The sequence below is a fragment of the Plecotus auritus genome (genome assembly GCF_963455305.1).
Source record: "Plecotus auritus genome assembly, chromosome: 6".
NCBI lineage: Eukaryota > Metazoa > Chordata > Mammalia > Chiroptera > Vespertilionidae > Plecotus > Plecotus auritus.
Window position 1 is genome coordinate 37,864,099 of NC_137773.1, and position 17,408 is coordinate 37,881,506.

Here is a 17,408-nt window from a genome sequence, read left to right on the forward strand (position 1 = left end):
ATATATGCCACATTTTTGTTGTTGGGATGGGAGAATAAAATGAGGGACATTTTATGCTGCCATGATGCTGACATCACTCTATCCAATCATCTCTTGGTTGAAGTTTGTGGGAATTATATTTTCTGAGCATATTCAAGCACCTTTCTGTTGCCTTTGAACTTCAGTTTTCAGTTTGTCTGGCTTTAAAATTCTTTTCTCACATGTTATTTCTTGGAAACTTCATAGACATTGGCTCCACAACTAGCATTTTACTATATAGCTGTTTAATTTTCTGAGATTACTTCCCAGATTCTTTTTGTATCTCTTAAGTCATTTACCTTTTCATCTTTTTAGTTCTGTACTAGGTTCTCTGGAACTGTGGTGTCTATTCAATCTGTAGATTCAGTTCTTTTGTTTCTGGAATGTTTCTTCAAATTGTACCTTTGAATATTTTATTTTCAGTTCCATTATTTTTGTTTCCTTCTTCAAGGATACCACTTACAGAGATTTTAGAGCTCCTTTGTCTTCCATATCTATTTATTGTCTTGTCCTTTCAGCTGTACATTTCAATTTATTGCTTTTATTAATTCTTTTTTCCATGTCACTTGCATGTTTTTTAGCAGTGTCATTTTTGTTTATATAGGTTCCAATGTGGCCTTCATATCTCTGTTTATTTTTTCTTCCATTTTTTTCTGAACTTTACGTTTTTTATCAACTTCTCTGACCATCTTTTTTCTAAGCTCTTATATCACTGCATTAAGCTCTTTACTTACTTTATTAATTCATTTGAAATCATGGCTAGGTTGTTAATTACTTCCAATTTTTATTTAATCGTTGGCAACATTGTTCTGCTTTGTTTTTTAAAATATTTGTTTTTCCTTGTGGCAGCTTATTATAGATCCTGTGTTCATTACTTCTTTTTAAATGACATGAGTTTTCTTATACCAACTATTTGCAGGAGGTTCATGTGGGAGAGGAGCCAGGGTAGTATTAAAAGCTAGCAGGAATTGAACTTGCATGTGAATAGTTTTACTTTTTACTTCTTTTCAGCAAATGAAGATTGGCACCTTTGGGCTGCTTACAACTCAGAGTTTCTCCCTTCTATTCTGTCTCACTGTTAAATTGCTTCTCACCACAATGTCCTATTGCTGTGTGTACTGTTATCATCTTACTTTCCCTGACACTCCCTCGTGGTAGAGAACAGAGTCTAGCAGAGCCCCTGCCTAATTCTGTCAGCCTATGGTCTGTGTTGTGTTGTATCAAATAAGAGATTGCTGTTTTTGCCTTCAGGGTGATTACATGCTTTGGAGAACTGTGCTTTACCAGCTTTCATTGAGATCTTCAGCTGTGGACATAATTTTTTCAGTATTCCACATACTTCTGATTTGACCTTGACTATTCTTTGTCATCCTTTCTAATGGGCTTAGGAGTTACAGATATCTATTTGTTTCAGTGGAGGTGAAATTTGCATTGTTATTCATTTTTTGTAGTTGTTTGGAATGATTTCTGAGAAGCAAAGGGAACAAAGATATCGTCACACCTTAAAATAACACAAGAGAATATTTTGGATAAAAGGGTGTGATTAAAGTCAGGTGGCTTAGAATAAAAGTGGGATTACTAGTGAGAAGATTGAGACACTATTTATGTGCTATTCGTGTGACAGCCTACCAATGGGATATTAGTATAGAAGTAAAAGGATAAGGAAGAGTTGAAGCCTAATGGGCATGAATTATTTTTCAAGTTAGGGCTGAGTGTGTTTAAAATCCTGTAGAATGGAGACATTGAATATATGGAACCCCGGGGGAAAAGGATTAGAACCTAGGGATATGGAAGTAATGCAGTCAGGGACATTAGTGTATAAAATCTCAGAGAAGGAAGATTGCCTCAGCCCCAGAATTACCTCACTTACATAACAGTTCTGCTCAGCATTACTTAAACCATTCACAAATAGATAATATCTCCATAAAGTTATTTCTAAGTAAAACAAACAACAATATTGTGATACTTGGTTTATTTTATAGTTAAATGTGTGTTTTATGGAATTATTATTTGTCTATTAGCATGTAAACTATAAAGTAAAGGCTATAGGTATACAACTATAGGTAAGTAATGTAGTTTCTCTAAAAGAGGATTTTCTTGTTTTATGATCAAGGAATCCTTTTTATTTACTTATTTTATGGTTTTCTCTGTTTATTTCAACACATTGAAATATGGCCCTGCTTGTTTTACATTTATTAGAGAAACTTGCTGTATGCACTTTACCTACCTGAGTCCTCTCTCTTACCCAAATCTCTTTTTAATGTTTTTATTCTCATCCTTGGCAGTGGCTTGAACCTGGCATCTGTAGCACGACTCAAAGGTACTTGGGAAAAGTTACCAAGCAAGTATGAGAAACACCTGCAAGATCTGCAAGACCTTTTTGATCCATCCAGAAACATGGCCAAGTATAGAAATATTCTCAGTAGTCAAAGCATGCAGCCTCCAATTATTCCACTCTTCCCCGTTGTCAAGAAAGATATGACATTTCTACATGAAGGTATTTGAAAGTTATTTGAAAATTAGCATGTTTAACTTCAGCTAATTCTAGAGAATTGTGATTTATTATATTGAATACTAGTGGCCCAGTGCACGAATTTATGCACCTTGAAAGGAACTGTGGGCCGTGAGGCTGCAGTAGGCACAGGGGTGAGTCTCAGCCCATCCTCCATGCTCCCACCTGGCCCCTCCTACCACGGCCCTGGTCCCCTGTCTGCTGGCAACTCCGCTCCAGCCACCGCCATCCCACGAGTTGATCAGTGGGGCCAGCCCTGCTTGCACCATGCTTTATTCTGGATATTTTCTTCCAACCTGTTGTTCAGTTAATTAATTCTCTTTTTAGCTATGTCTAATTTACTGTTAAATTTATCAGTGAGTTCCTAATTCCAATTACTCTGTGTGTGTTTTTCCAGTTTTACAGTTTACATTTGTTTATTTTTTCATCTTCTTGATCTCTGCCAGAGTTCTCAGTGTTGTTGTTTTTATATCTTTGCACATATTCAATATAGTTATTTTTAAGTCTTATTACTATTAACTCCATAATCTGGATCCTTTGTGGGTCCCTTTCTGTGGTTGTTTTTTTTTTTTTTCCTTTGCATTTTAATTATGTTATTTTTTTCTCCTGATGGCCCTGGTTATTTTTGACCAAATAAATGTTGTGTATTAAAAAATTACAGAAATCATCTGGTTTCAGATGATGTTTCATTCCTCCAGAGAGAATTAATACTGTACTTCTGCCAGGCAGCTAGGGAGTCTAGCATTCCAAAATTACTTCATTTTCACATTTTGAGATAGTTTAACGTTGAACTTTTACTCCAGTCTATATTCAGTTCATTCTTAGTCCCCAGGATTTAGCCCTTCAGGATCTCAACCCAAAGCATTGGAGGCTTACCTGGACTTATTATTTCCTCCAACCTCAAAAGACAGATTGGCACTCCTCAATTTTGCAGCTCAGCATCCCCCTTTTCTGAAATCAGCAGATGTCCCTAGAGTCTAGCACTGGGAAATGCTAAACCTGCCCCAGATCTTTATTCTTTCAGATCTCCACTGCCTGGATATCTTTTGATGCCTTAAAACATTTGTTTATTTTCAGCTTTTGTCCAAATTTTCTATTATTTCTCAGCAAAAGTTCAGATTACCTAATTTTACTGCCCCCCCTTTCATTATCACTCCTTTTTCATAAGATCTTTTGATGCTTTGACATGCTCCCTCAAAATATGTTTAGGTGACTTGAAAGCACTTTAGGAGATTATTTTGTTTCCAACTCACGTTGAAACCTTAAATAATGCGTATGTCCAATGTATAGCTTCTGTTTACTATGAGACAGGGGGCCACCATGTGTTCTAGACCTATATGATTCTCAAACTTGTCTTCTCGGACTTGGAGTTCCACAATGGCACCTCAAGGGCTGCCATGGGAGATAAGTGGGGTTATGCTAACTGTTAAAAACAGGCATGGGGAGAAACCAAGGTGGCGGCATAGGTAAGCACCTACACTGCTGCCTCACACAACAATTTCAAAACTACAACTAAAAGAACTGACACCATCCAGAACCACAGGAAAGCTGGCTGAGTGGAAATTCTACAACTAGAAGGAAAGAGAAAAGCTCACAGAGAATTGGAGGTACGGCAAAGGGTCTTTGTGCACACAGAGAGGAAGGGCGGCTGAGAGCCTGGCTGACTTTCTCTGGTGGGAGGGGGAAGGAAACCCCGACTGCACTGAACCCCAGTTCCAGGCAAAACCCCCTGGACCCAGGATCATACAGGGGGAGTCTGGACTGTCAGGTAGAGAGAAAGGCACCCGGAGACTGGAGACCCGGGGGAACCCTGGCGGGCAGGGGTCTGGAGGCACGCACGCCAATGCGCACAAAGACTGTGGAGGTTGCCACAGGCTTTCCCTAGCAGAAGGGAGTCGGAAGCTCCTGACTGCACTGAACCCCAGTTCTGACTGCACTGAACCCCAGTTCCAGGCGAGCCCCTGGGGACCCATGCTCTTACCGGGGGGAATCTGGAGGCTCGGGAGCCGGGGAAGACAGAGGTCTGGAGGTGCGCGTGCCAGTGTGCACAAAGACTGCGGAGGTTGCCACAGGCTTTCCCTAGTGGAAGGAAGTCGGAAGCTCCTGACTGCACTGAGCCCCAGTTCTGACTGCACTGAACCCCAGTTCCAGGCAAGCCCCTGGGGACCCACGCTCTTGTGGGGGAAATCTGGACTCTTGGGCGGAGACTCGGGAGCCGGGGAAGGCAGAGGTCTGGAGGCGCGCGCACGCAAGGGCAAGGCTGACGGGAAGCCAAGACTGTCTGCTCCGCCCTGAGACTCCACCCCATCCAAGCTGAGCACAGAGGCTTTTGCAATCTGGCAAGGCTAATCCTATAAGGCTGTCTCCAGCACCGAACTTCTCCCAGCGTAAACACAGCTGATCCTCACAGCCAACTGGCCTGGAGGTCAATTCCTCCCAGTGATACCAACAACAGTCAAGACTTAACTACAACAAGGCTGTACACACAATCCACAAAGGGGTGTACCAAGAGTGTCCACCTCAGGTTAACTGGGGAGGCCGACCCACTGGGCCATATAGGAAATCTAGCACACAAAACTACCCTACCAACTCAGGGAAGCAGTGAAAATGCAGCGACAAAGAAACAGATCACAAACAAAAGAAATGGAGGAAAACAAACGACTGGATATAGAATTCAAAACCACGGTTATAAGGCTTTTCAAGAATATCCTAGAAAAGGCCGATAAATATAACGAGACCCTCGAAGATATGAAAAAGGACCAACTAGAAATTAAACATACACTGACTGAAATAAAAAATATTATACAGAGACCCAACAACAGATGAGAGGAACACAAGAATCAAGTCAAAGAATTGAAATACAAAGAAGCAAAAAACACTCAACCGAAAAAGAAAAAAAAATCCAAAAAGTTGAAGATAGTGTAAGAAGCCTCTGGGACAACTTCAAGCGCACCAACATCAGAATTATGGGGGTGCCAGAAGAAGAGAGAGAGCAAGATACTGAAAACCTATTTGAAGAAATAATGACTGAAAACTTCCCCCACCTGGTGAACGAAATAGACTTACAAGTCCAGGAAGCGCAGAGAACCCCAAACAAAAGGAATCCAAAGAGGACCACACCAAGACACATCATAATTAAAATGCCAAGAGCAAAAGACAAAGAGAGAATATTAAAAGCAGCAAGAGAAAAACAGTTAATTACCTACAAGGGAGCACCCATACGACTTGTCAGCTGACTTCTCAACAGAAACTATGCAGGCCAGAAAGGAGTGGCAAGAAATTTTCAATGTGATGAATAGCAAGAACCTACAACCAAGATTACTCTACCCAGCAAAGCTATCATTCAGAATTGAAGGGCAGATAAAGAGCTTCACAGATAAGAAAAAGCTAAAGGAGTTCATCACCACCAAACCAGTATTATATGAAATGCTGAAAGGTATTCTTAAAGAAGAGGAAGAAGAAAAAAGTAAAGATAAAAATTATGAACAACAAATACATATCTATCAACAAGTGAACCTAAAAATCAAGTGAATTAAGAATCTGAAGAACAGAATAATCTGGTGAATATAATAGAATCAGGGGCATAGAAAGGGAGTGGACTGATAATTCTCAGGGGGAAAGGGGTATGGGGCGGTTCAGGAAGAAACTGGACAAAAATCATACACCTATGGATGAGGACAGTGGGGGGGAGGTAAGGGCAGAAGGTGGGGTGGGAATCGGGTGGAGGGGAGCTATGGGGGGGAAAAAGGAGAAACAATTGTAATAATCTGAGTAAAGATTTATTTTAAAAATTAAAAAAAAAAACGTTAAAAAAAAATAAAACAGGCATGGGCCCTAGCCAGTGTGGCTCAGTGGATAGAGCGTTGGCTTGCAGACTGAAGGGTCCCAGGTTCGATTCCGGTCAAGGGCACATGCCCGGGTTGCAGGCTCAATCCCCAGTGTGGGGAGAGGGGGGGGTGCAGGAGGCAGCCCATCGATGGTTCTCTCTCATCATTGATATTTCTATCTCTTCCTCTTCCTTTCTGAAATCAATAAAAATATATGTAAAAATAAGAAAGACAGGTGTGAAAAACAACAACACAGCTATAAACAGATTGCTCTTTGAACATACTTTTTGCCTTGTGGTTTGAACTGGGCAGGCCAACAAATGAGCTTTTAGTCTGGTCTTCTACCTACTCTCTTCAAAGAAAAGTAAACCATTTTGAAAGTTATGTGAATTATTCTCAAAGAACTACTTAACAGTACAGAAACAAAAATTATGAAGCTTATGAAAGAGCAAATTGTATTAAATGATTAAAGTCATGATTGTAAATTCAAGTTCTGGGAGAGGCAAAATGAATGCAGACTAAAAAGTGTTTATCCTTGTGAGTCAGCCACCTCTTAATTTTAACTAATTATTGCCATTTGGGAAAACAGACCTATTGTTGTTTAATCTCTCATCTAACCTTTTCCCTTTTTATCTTCAAGAGAAGTCAGAAATTCTTGTTTTCATGGGATATCTTCTACTTCTTAAATGTTAGCAACTCATTTAACAATTTGTCAAGTATTGTAAACTAGAGAAAACTCACTGGGTTAAATAAGCCCAAAGCTCATTCTTTGTGACCTCTGACTAAAAAGTTTTCATTGCCCAAAAGAGAAAATGCAGGTACCTACCTGAGCGTGGGCTGAGTAACTGGAGAGTTAGATTTGAGTAGCTGCTTATTTTACTAGTGTGCCTATAACATAATGAAATTGGTTTTAGAAGCTATGCTGTTTGTCACTTTCCAATATTCATAATTGTTACTCCCCCTAAAAATACAATTCCTCTCATAGCTCATTCCCTGGGAGCAGGGTTGAACCATCTATGGTTTATCAATTTTTAAAAATACTGGTAAGAGTGACCGTTTGAGAAAGAAAGTTATTTATATCCCCAAGAATAATAAATTGGCTTCTGCTACCTTTATATAGATACCTTAATTTTGAAAATTAAAAACTTTTACTTTTATTCCATAGGAAATGACTCCAAAGTAGATGGTTTAGTAAATTTTGAGAAGCTAAGAATGATTGCCAAGGAAATCCGTCAAGTTGTTAGGATGACTTCTGCTAACATGGACCCAGCTATGATGTTCCGACAGAGGTATGGTAGTGAAGTGTGTAAAGTGTTACAGAGTGGCATCAGGAGTGATATATTAAAATAATAATATTTGTCATTGTTGACCATTTACCATTGTTATATGCTGTACCAAGTGCTTTACACAATCTCAAAGTAATCATTTATCACAGTAACCTTTAAAGGTAGGTAATATTGACCTTCCTTTTATATATGAAGAAACTGAAGTTAAGAGAGTTAGGTAATAATGCCCAGGATTACATAATTTTCTGAGATTTGAACCCTAGTTCTGCATTACTTTTTAAAGCACATGGAAGTTCTGTATTGTTACTGTTACTTAAAATATTAGCTAACTTAATTATAAGTTGCTGATCTTTACTGAAGTTACCACAGAGGACAAATGCTTTCATCTGATTTCTAACCTAATTTGTAAAATATTAATGTGCATATGTCTTCTGTTTTTACTGAATATTTTTTAGTTCTAGTTCCATCTAAGTCATACTTTATTCTTCTAAAATACATTCTTTTTCTCAAGTCATGGTACTCCTGTTTATTTATGTGTAAGTTCTTTAAACAATTTAGAAAGTGCAGACTTAAGATGTTCCTTTAATAAAAATGGAAAATATTATTTTATTAGTAGTAGTCCATATTAAACTGATCTTCTAAAAATGCCTTGTAAAACTGATTTTTAATGTAACAACAAAGACTTCCTCAAATTCTATGGAACTTAACATAAAGTATGTTGTTAAGCTGTTCGCAGTAATTTTTATAATTTTCAGAATAAATGGTAGAGCTTTAATTTTTGGCCTGATTTTCCTCTGGGCCTATGTGTATAGCTTCAGTACATAAAGAGCTTTAGAAAGGAAATATTTACATAGGCAGACACAATTCCTTTGACTTAATAAATACAGTTTAGTAAGAAAACAAAAGTATTTGGTTCTTTAAAAATCGGAAATGGAATTTTTATAACCAAACAGAATTAGTGTGTGTCAGGATTGTTTTTTTGGTTTTGTTTTATTTTATTTAAATTACTGTTCAGGGGCCTATGTTTTTGTAAGTAGTAGCTCTGATGGTTGGTTGCTCTAGTTAAGAGATTCTCAAGCTATGGAGGAAGGGTGTCAGATCTCCCCTGCCAATCACTACTTGTAATGAGAGATGTGATTGCTCAGCAATGTATAAGCGGAAAACAGTAAGAACCAGGGACCAAAACAAATCTAGAGGAGGGTTTGTTTATCTCATTGTTTGTTTTTTTAAGTTTTGTTGTTGTTGTAGCATGTCCCTGTACAGTGGCCCCTCCACTGCATGTTGTCTTACATGGGCCTTCATTTACTCTCATACATGTTAGCACTCTGGCTCCTGAAGACATAATGAATCTGCAACTCTGCCAGACCAGTTAATAATATACTAAGTACAGCTATGCTTCAGAAATGAACAAAGAATGAAAAATAGGAAGAAATTAATAAATTCAGCTATTTTCTTGGGAATAGCCTGGGCTAAGTAGAATATAGTATAGAAGAAAGTAAAACATTTATAATTAGATTGCACTGAACTTTTCCTAAATCAGTTTTGTCATCCAATACTAAAATGTACTATTTTTCTTAAGCAAATAATTGTCCATTTTGGTGGTGCATATTACATAATGTGGACAAAGTAACCCCTTTATTTTAACAGTAATCAATTTACTGGCTGAAAAAACAATCTTGGACTGCCCACACTAGAACTCACTCAGTGCACTAAGGCCAGTGGGGGATTGAGAGGGGAACAAAAATATGAATAAATAAAAATTTAAAAACCGCCTTTATTCAATCCAATTGTACTATAAGGATATACAATATGATAAAAATTTTGATATATTTTTACTTTTTAGGTTGAATTTCTTGGTTCAAATTTCTTATAAAATTTGAATGTTGTTGAACTTGTCAGAGAAATTTCTGCACTTAAAAGTGAAATTATATTTAAAAGTTCTATTCCACAATTAAGGTTTTCTCCCCTAAATACCTAGATTTTACAATTTTAGTAAATAAATGTTTTTCCTTAAGCTTCTTATTAACATAAGCCTCTAGAATCTATGAATTAGGCTAAAAATATAATTGTTCTAAAAGCATATTTTAAAAATATTGTAGGGGTTTTTGGCTTTCAATACCTATCATAATTCATTTTATTCCTTTGCATTCCATTAAAGACATTAACTGTTAAGCTACCATTTTTCCTAGTAAAATTTTTCTGTCCTATTCTGTCTTCAGAGTTTTTCTGGTCTCAACTGTTGTCTTTTTTCTGTGCTTCCTATTCACACACATGCTTCAATGTTTGTGGCTCTTGCTTACAGGAAGAAGAGGTGGCGGAGTCTGGGGTAAGTGTAGAGATGAATGCAACTGGAATGAAGGTTGTGCAACTCTTACCATATACTGCATCCTCTTCATTAATGCACGCGCATAAAGTAGCATGCGTTCTATTAACCCTGTCAACCTACATTCCTGACAAATGCCTTTTGCTAACTAGGTGAAAGTAGTGATAGAGCTAGCTTTTATTTTCTTTACATTTTTATTATTGACGTTCCAAAAGTCCCTTTCTTTTGTTGATGATGGTGATGATAGGAAATATTTGTTGTGTGCTTACTATGTGCCATACATTGTTCTAAGCACGTTATATGAATTATTTAATTATTCAAACCATGCTATGAGATGAATACTGTTATTCCCATGGTACAGTCAGAGAAGTTAAAGTTGTCCAGATTCTTAAAACTCACTAGTGGTGGATCCAAACCTAGGTAATCTGGTTCCAGAGTCCACACCATTTTCTTTTTTTCAAATGTCATGTTTTATAAAAATAAATATGTAAGTATAAAAATGGAGATTTTGTTATAAAGGTTAAGTTTTGACATCAATTTTCCAAAAAGAGACAGTCCTTATCCTAACTATACTAAAATTGAGTTAGTAAATAATTGAAATCGAAGATGACTTTAATTCTTCAGACCTTCTAATACCATGAAACTTACAGCATTGATTGAATTTTATTTTAAATTTCTACTTTTAAAAATTCCCTTATCTCTCTTAAAACTGCAGTAGAATCAGAAACTGCCACCTTTTGTTCAAGTAAGTTCAGATCTCTGCTTATATGTAGCTAGATACCTATTTAGAAAGGAATTTTTAGGACCTAATAAAACATCTATGTAGTCCTTTCATTTTTTGATGAAGAAAGAGATGGTGGCCCTAACTGGTTTGGCTCAGCTGAGCGTCTGCCTGCGGACTGAAGGGTCCCAGGTTCGATTCCGGTCAAGGGTACATGCCTGGGTTGCGGGCTCCATCCCCAGTATGGTGACATGCAGGAGGCGGCCAATCAGTGATTCTCTCTCATCATTGATGGTTCTATCTCTCTTTCCCTCTCCCTTCCTCTCTGAAATCAATAAAGATATATAGTTTAAAAAAAGAAAGAAAGAGAGATGGTGTTTGTGGATGAAAGGATTGCATAAGAAAAATTTCGTTAACTTAAGATTGTAATGAACCATGAAGTTAGATGTTTTTATTACATGTTAGAAGGATTTTTGATGAGCCACTTACTACTTAAGTCCTGTCTTGTTTATGGTCTTGTTTTCTGTTGAAGTTTTATAAACTTGAATTTTCTTCTGCCTTTTCCTCCCTTCTTTGTGTGTTGCTCATGTGTTTTCTTCTGTATTATACATTTATGCATCTGTCTTTTCTGGTTCTTCTCACTGATAATAGATATTGAATTCTGGCATTACTATTATGAAGAGGAGGAGTTGGTCAGTATATCATAGTGGGAATTTGGGGTGTTTGAATGCTTTATGCACCACATTCACTGATGATTCAGCTTTACTATATGATGCTAGCAGACACTAGGTACTTACACCTTTGCATCAGAGCATTTTCTGTTTTGGAAGTAGAAGACATTTTGTTGTCAATTTATCACATTGTTTTCATTTATTAGAAATGTTGTATATATGTTTGATTTTTTTGTGTGTGTGTGTATGTCAATGTCAACTAAGATAAAAGTATTAAATATTTATATTAAAATATGCTTCTAAATTATGGGGCTTGATTTAACTGCATTTCTTTGAATCTAAGACATTAGTTGTTGGACACGTAATTATTTTAGGTACCACTAAACTTATACTTGATAAAAGAGCTCTTATATAAACTTAAGTATGTATTTTTATCACATAACAGTCTTTTATATTCATAAAAAGGAAAATATAAGCAAATTAAATTGGTTAGGTCTTTCTAAAGCTTCTTCATATTAAGAATATACATCTTCTAAATCACTTTTAGAGTTATTAGTTTCTGGATTTTTCACCCCAAATAATATTGCCATCAAATGTGTTGGTAATGCAACATTTTTTTAAACAAGTCATAAAAGAGGTAAAAGCTTCTGGCGCTGTGCTCTGAAGCTGGCTTTGCAAATACTTACAGCTAGCCTCCTTTTAATGCCTGCTTTGGAAATGTTGTTGAACTTGTCAGATTCACCACCTCCTTAAAATCATTTGGTTCCTGGGTTAATAGAGTAATTCACTAATGTCATTGTATTTTCTTCCAAACCATTCTGCAAGTTTTGAAGTTTTCTGCAAGTGTAATTGGTCACAACTATGTCACAGTTTCTGCCTGACCAATAGCAATTGAAAGTTGCCATCAAAGTGTCAGACACACCCTATTTCAAAGATCTTAAAATTGTGAAAGAAAATATATATAACACTTTTATAACTTTGTTTCACTTAATTTACAATGAAAACACTAGTATTTTAGTATCTTTTAAACTTGTTATATGAATGCTTAAGAACAAATTATTGTATGCTTGTGGTCTATGTATTCAGAATGTTTTTGTGTAAATATTAGGCTAATTTAGAAAACCCATAGATACCTTGGTTATTTTGGAATGGCAACTGCCTTTAAATTCAAATTCATCATAAAACTTCAGGTTGGCTTGCCTTTTAGGACAAATAGCATTGTGTTTCAAGTTTTCCTCTGGTTTTAGATATAGCCATTGTACAAGGGCGTTGGTTAAATAGAGGAGAATTGGATGGAACTAAAGCTAGTTTGAATTGTGATTATTTCTGCCCAGCTTGCAGTTCCATCACGTCAGACCCCCAGTCCTAGACCCACATATTGCCTAGCCATATCATATGTCGGTGGAAGTATTGAGTACCTTTTACTTGCATTTCTGACTATATTGAATTGAGTATAAATCCTGTTATTTTTCTTACTGGTTATCTCTGAATTTTGGCCAAAATCTGGGTACTTGTAAAATTGGTCAGCATGCTGAGAGTGGGCCTGCTGCAGACTGGTACAGTGATAGCCATAACTTGTCCAAAGCAGTACGGGCAAGCAAAGCTACTCGAACTTGCATGCTGAAGAACCCTGGTGCAGAGATCTGGCTGAGGATGGACTTGTCCTGACTCTGGCTCTTACCATATATTCAGAGTAGGGGTGAGCACCAGAATCAGAGGATGCTTTTACTCTTCACAGTTGTGCCATGGGTTACATAGGCACAAACACAAATCTGATTAAATTCATTGCTAAGGGAAGAATTATTCTTTTGAATTCTGCACTTTGCCAAATCTTAAAACTTAGAAGATTGCCCTATATGCCATATTACTTCACATTAATGCTCTTCATCTTTTAACTCATTTACATCAGCATGCAATAAATAGTATTAACAGAACAAAATTATTTTCATCTTCAGCCTGCCATGTTTAATTCTCATCTTTACAGCCCCTTGTTGTGGTCTCCATATACTTACAGGTCATTGAGTCAAGGCAGCACAAACTCAAACATGCTAGATGTTCAGGGGGGTGCTCACAAAAAAAGAGCACGCCGTAGCTCTCTGCTTAACGCTAAGAAGCTATACGAGGACGCCCAGATGGCAAGGAAGGTGAAGCAGTATCTTTCCAGTCTGGATGTGGAGACAGATGAGGAGAAGTTCCAAATGATGTCATTGCAGTTGGAGCCTGCATATGGTACCTGTAAGTACAAGTTTTCTCTTATGTGGCACTAAATAGCACAATAAAATAAAAATGTACTTCTCTAGAGTTGTGCTGAAGTATCAAGAAGATTAACTTTCACTCACAAAAGATTACTGGCATAGGCCAAGGATCATGTTATCCTGTTAATCAGAGAATTTCGTCCATTCCTGATTACCTTATGGAAGAGTTAGAGGGGTAAGTAGTTCATCTTTTAAAAGCATTGTAAAGTATTCTTGTAAGAACTGGAACATTATACTGAAGCCCTCTGTTTCAGAACGTTTTTACCTTCATCTCTAAATTCAGAGTAAAAATAAATGAAATGTTTACCTTTTTAAAAATGTCATGGATAGTATTTACCAAATAGAAGATGCAATAAATTTAATTAAAACACTGTTAGAGATCATAGGTATATCATAGGTGTGAGTAAGTAAGGTAAAACAAGAAAAATCAGACACGTTCTGATGTTGTTAATATATAAAATATATAATGGGCAAAAGAGAGCCTATTCTCAAAATAGAAAATTATTTTTCAAGTACAAAACAAAATGCATGTGTGTCTGGGTCAAGGAAATCACGAGTTGTAAAAACAAAAATCAGAGATGATACAATATACTGCATTTGTTGTAAACAAAATAAAGATGATGTTAAGTTATAAGTGAACTAGAGGCCTGGTGCACGAAATCGTGCATGGGTACAGCCCTGCCCCCCGCCACCACCCACCGCGGTTCCCCATTTGCCATCCAGCGATGTGAGTCTGATGGCCGGGGGAGGGATCAAGAGGTTGCCCTCTGTGTGTGGGGCAACCAGTGGGGCGGGGGCCTTGGCCTAGCACTGCCTGCATCCCCTGCCACCCACCCCGGTTCCCAATTCGCCATTGGCAATCGGAGCCTGCGGGCCAGAGGGAAGGACCAAGAGGTCGGCATGTTCCTCCCACTCGCCAGTCCTGCCCCCGCCACCACCCACCTTAGTTCCCAGTTTGCCATCGGCGATCGGAGCCTGCCATCCGGGGAAAGGGACCAAGAGGTGGTCAGTGCACCTCATAGTGACTGGTCGAGTGGTCGTTCTGGTCATTCTGCCGTTATGGTTGCTGGACTTTTATTATATAAGATGGTTTGTGGGTGTGTGTATACTGATAGGAAGCATCTATACCAGTGGTTCTCAACCTTTCCAATGCCGCGACCCTTTAATACAGTTCCTCATGTGGTGGTGACCCCCAACCATAAAATTATTTTCGTTGCTACTTCATAACTGTAATTTTGCTACTGATATGAATTGTAATGTAAATATCTGTGTTTGCCAATGATCTTAGGCTCTACAGGTTGAGAACTGCTGCTGTAGAGCCTAAGATCATCGGAAAACACAGATATTTACATTACAATTCATATCAGTAGCAAAATTACAGTTATGAAGTAGCAACGAAAATAATTTTATGGTTGGGGGTCACCACAACTAGAGGAACTGTATTAAAGGGTCGCGGCATTGGAAAGGTTGAGAACCACTGATCTATACTAATAAAAGGATAATATGCTAATTAGACCGGGAGACCTTCCAAGAGACCTTGCAGATGTTCGTCCGGACAAAGCCATGCCCTAACCGGTTTGGCTCAGTGGATAGAGCATCGGCCTGCGGACTGAAACGTCCCAGGTTCGATTCCGGTCAAGGGCATGTACCTTGGTTGCGGGCACATCCCCAGTAGGGGGTGTGCAGGAGGCAGCTGATCGATGTTTCTCTCTCATCGATGTTTCTAACTCTCTATCCCTCTCCCTTCCTCTCTGTAAAAAATCAATAAAATAAAAAAAATAAAATAAAGCCATGGTGGCGGGGCTGAGGCAGAGGTGGTTAGGGGCGATCAGGCCAAGAGGGGAGGGCAGTTGGGGGTGATTGGGCCAGCGGGGGGACAGTTGGGGATGAGCAGGCTGGCAGGGGGGGCCAGTTTGGGGCGAGCAGGCCGGCGGGGGGGGGGGGGGCAGTTGGGGGCGAGCAGGCCAGCATGGGGTGGCAGTTGGGGGTGAGAAGGCTGGCAGGGGGGGCAGTTGGGGGCAAGCAGGCCAGCAGGCAGAGTGGTTAGGGGCGATCAGGCAGGCAGGCAGGTGAGCGGTTAGGAGCCAGCAGTCCTGGATTGCAAGAGCGATGTCCGACTGCCAGCAGTCAGACATCCCCTGAGGGGTTCCAGATTGGAGAGGGTGCAGTCTGGGCTGAGGGACAACCTCCCCCCGCTCCCCCCCCGTGCACAAATTTCGTGCACCAGGCCACTAGTAGAACATGATAAATGTTGACAGAATATTGGAGGGGAAACATTCAGATTTCTATTTCTGTGTTTCTAATTGAGGGAAATAGAAACCATCATAGGTTGACCCTAAGATTGATAAATGGCATGGTGTTTGCATAGTAATAGAAAAAAACATACCAACAGGAAAAAAGAGAAAGTGAAAATACAACCAAATATTGATTTAAAAATTTCAGATATAACAATGACTTTTAAGACATAGGGTAACAATTCATTCAGTAAATGTTCTAAAATTAATATATTGAACACTTTTAATAGGAAAAGGAAAGGAGTATAATGGAAAGATCACCTATGAAGGATGAAGACATGGTTTGGATCTCATTTATTACCATTTGAGCAAGGTGTTCTTCATTAAGCAAGGGTTTGGAGTATGTTTTATCGCTGTGATTCTTTCTACATCAAACCTATTAAAACCCGACTGGTGTGACTCAGTGGTTGAGCATCAGCCCATGAACCAGGAGGTCATGGTTCAATTCCCAGTCAGGGCACATGCCCAGGATGCAGGCTCAATTTCCAGTGGGGGTTGTGCAGGAGGCAGCCAATCAATGATTCTCTCTCATCATTAGTGTTTCTATCCCTCTCTCCCTCTCCTTTCCTTTCTCTGAAATCAATAAAAAACAAAAACTATTAAATTAGGAGAAAGAAATAATAAAAGCTAACAATTAATGAGAGCTTTCTATATGCCGGCAACCATGCTAAGCTCTTTATAAACAATGTCATTTACTCCTCACAGCAATCTGTGAAGTGTCTGGTATTGGAATTGTATTCCAATGAGATAATGTGCGTACACACACACACACACACACACACACACACACACACACACAAAACTGCTTATACAAAGATGTTTTAATATGTTACAGTGAAAAAGAAATCACACAGATATTAAAATGCTGGGAAATACTTAAAAGTACACTGTTTCCTTATCAGTATGAAGAATGGTATATCGCCATTAAAATAGAGAGTGAGACTTGGAAGGTATGTGGAAAAATTTCTTACCACACATGGGCTATCAAGAAGAGTGTCAGCCATGGAAAATGGTACATGTACAAAGTAAAGACCAAAACGGTATATAAAATCTTTAAAGTTATTCATGTATTAATGGTGTTTTTCACTTCATATTTAATATTGATTTAAAATGAGAAAACCTATGGACTTCCTTAAACTGAGTTTTGTGAAAATTTAACTCTGCATATTTCTTTAAATTGGTCGAGAGTTTTTATTTGATTTCTATTGCAAAATTGATTTTTAAATGTTTAAATAATGACCAACACAAACACAAATAATACTTGATTGCTGAGCATTGTAGAATTTGGTTCTTCATGATAAGGCAGTATATGTGGGCTTTGGCACTCATCTATTAACTCTTTTTATATTTAAGGTAGTCTCTTGATTTTATTTTTTTTTTTGTACTGTAGCAATTAGTAAAGTGTCAGTAGAGAATTGATTAGTATTGAGAGGAGGGGGGAAATGTGTTTTATGGCTCTAACCAAAAGATTACATTTTGGGTTCAATTAGTTGATGAGACA

At 38.2% G+C, this 17,408-nt stretch overlaps 1 protein-coding gene across 13 annotated transcripts in view; it reads left to right on the plus strand.

Annotated features, from left to right (window-relative positions):
* RAPGEF6 (Rap guanine nucleotide exchange factor 6) overlaps positions 1 to 17,408 on the plus strand; it is a 182,498-nt gene that overhangs the window by 140,693 nt on the left and 24,397 nt on the right. For 10 of the 13 annotated variants that reach the window (XM_080672863.1, XM_080672875.1, XM_080672872.1 and 7 more), the window contains 4 exons: positions 2,304 to 2,515; positions 7,523 to 7,646; positions 9,946 to 9,969; positions 13,373 to 13,593. In XM_080672863.1, coding sequence (XP_080528989.1) covers positions 2,304 to 2,515; positions 7,523 to 7,646; positions 9,946 to 9,969; positions 13,373 to 13,593 — 581 coding nt within the window. The remainder of the gene's footprint in view (positions 1 to 2,303; positions 2,516 to 7,522; positions 7,647 to 9,945; positions 9,970 to 13,372; positions 13,594 to 17,408) is intronic. The other 3 variants (XM_080672869.1, XM_080672865.1, XM_080672870.1) reach the window with 1 other exon arrangement.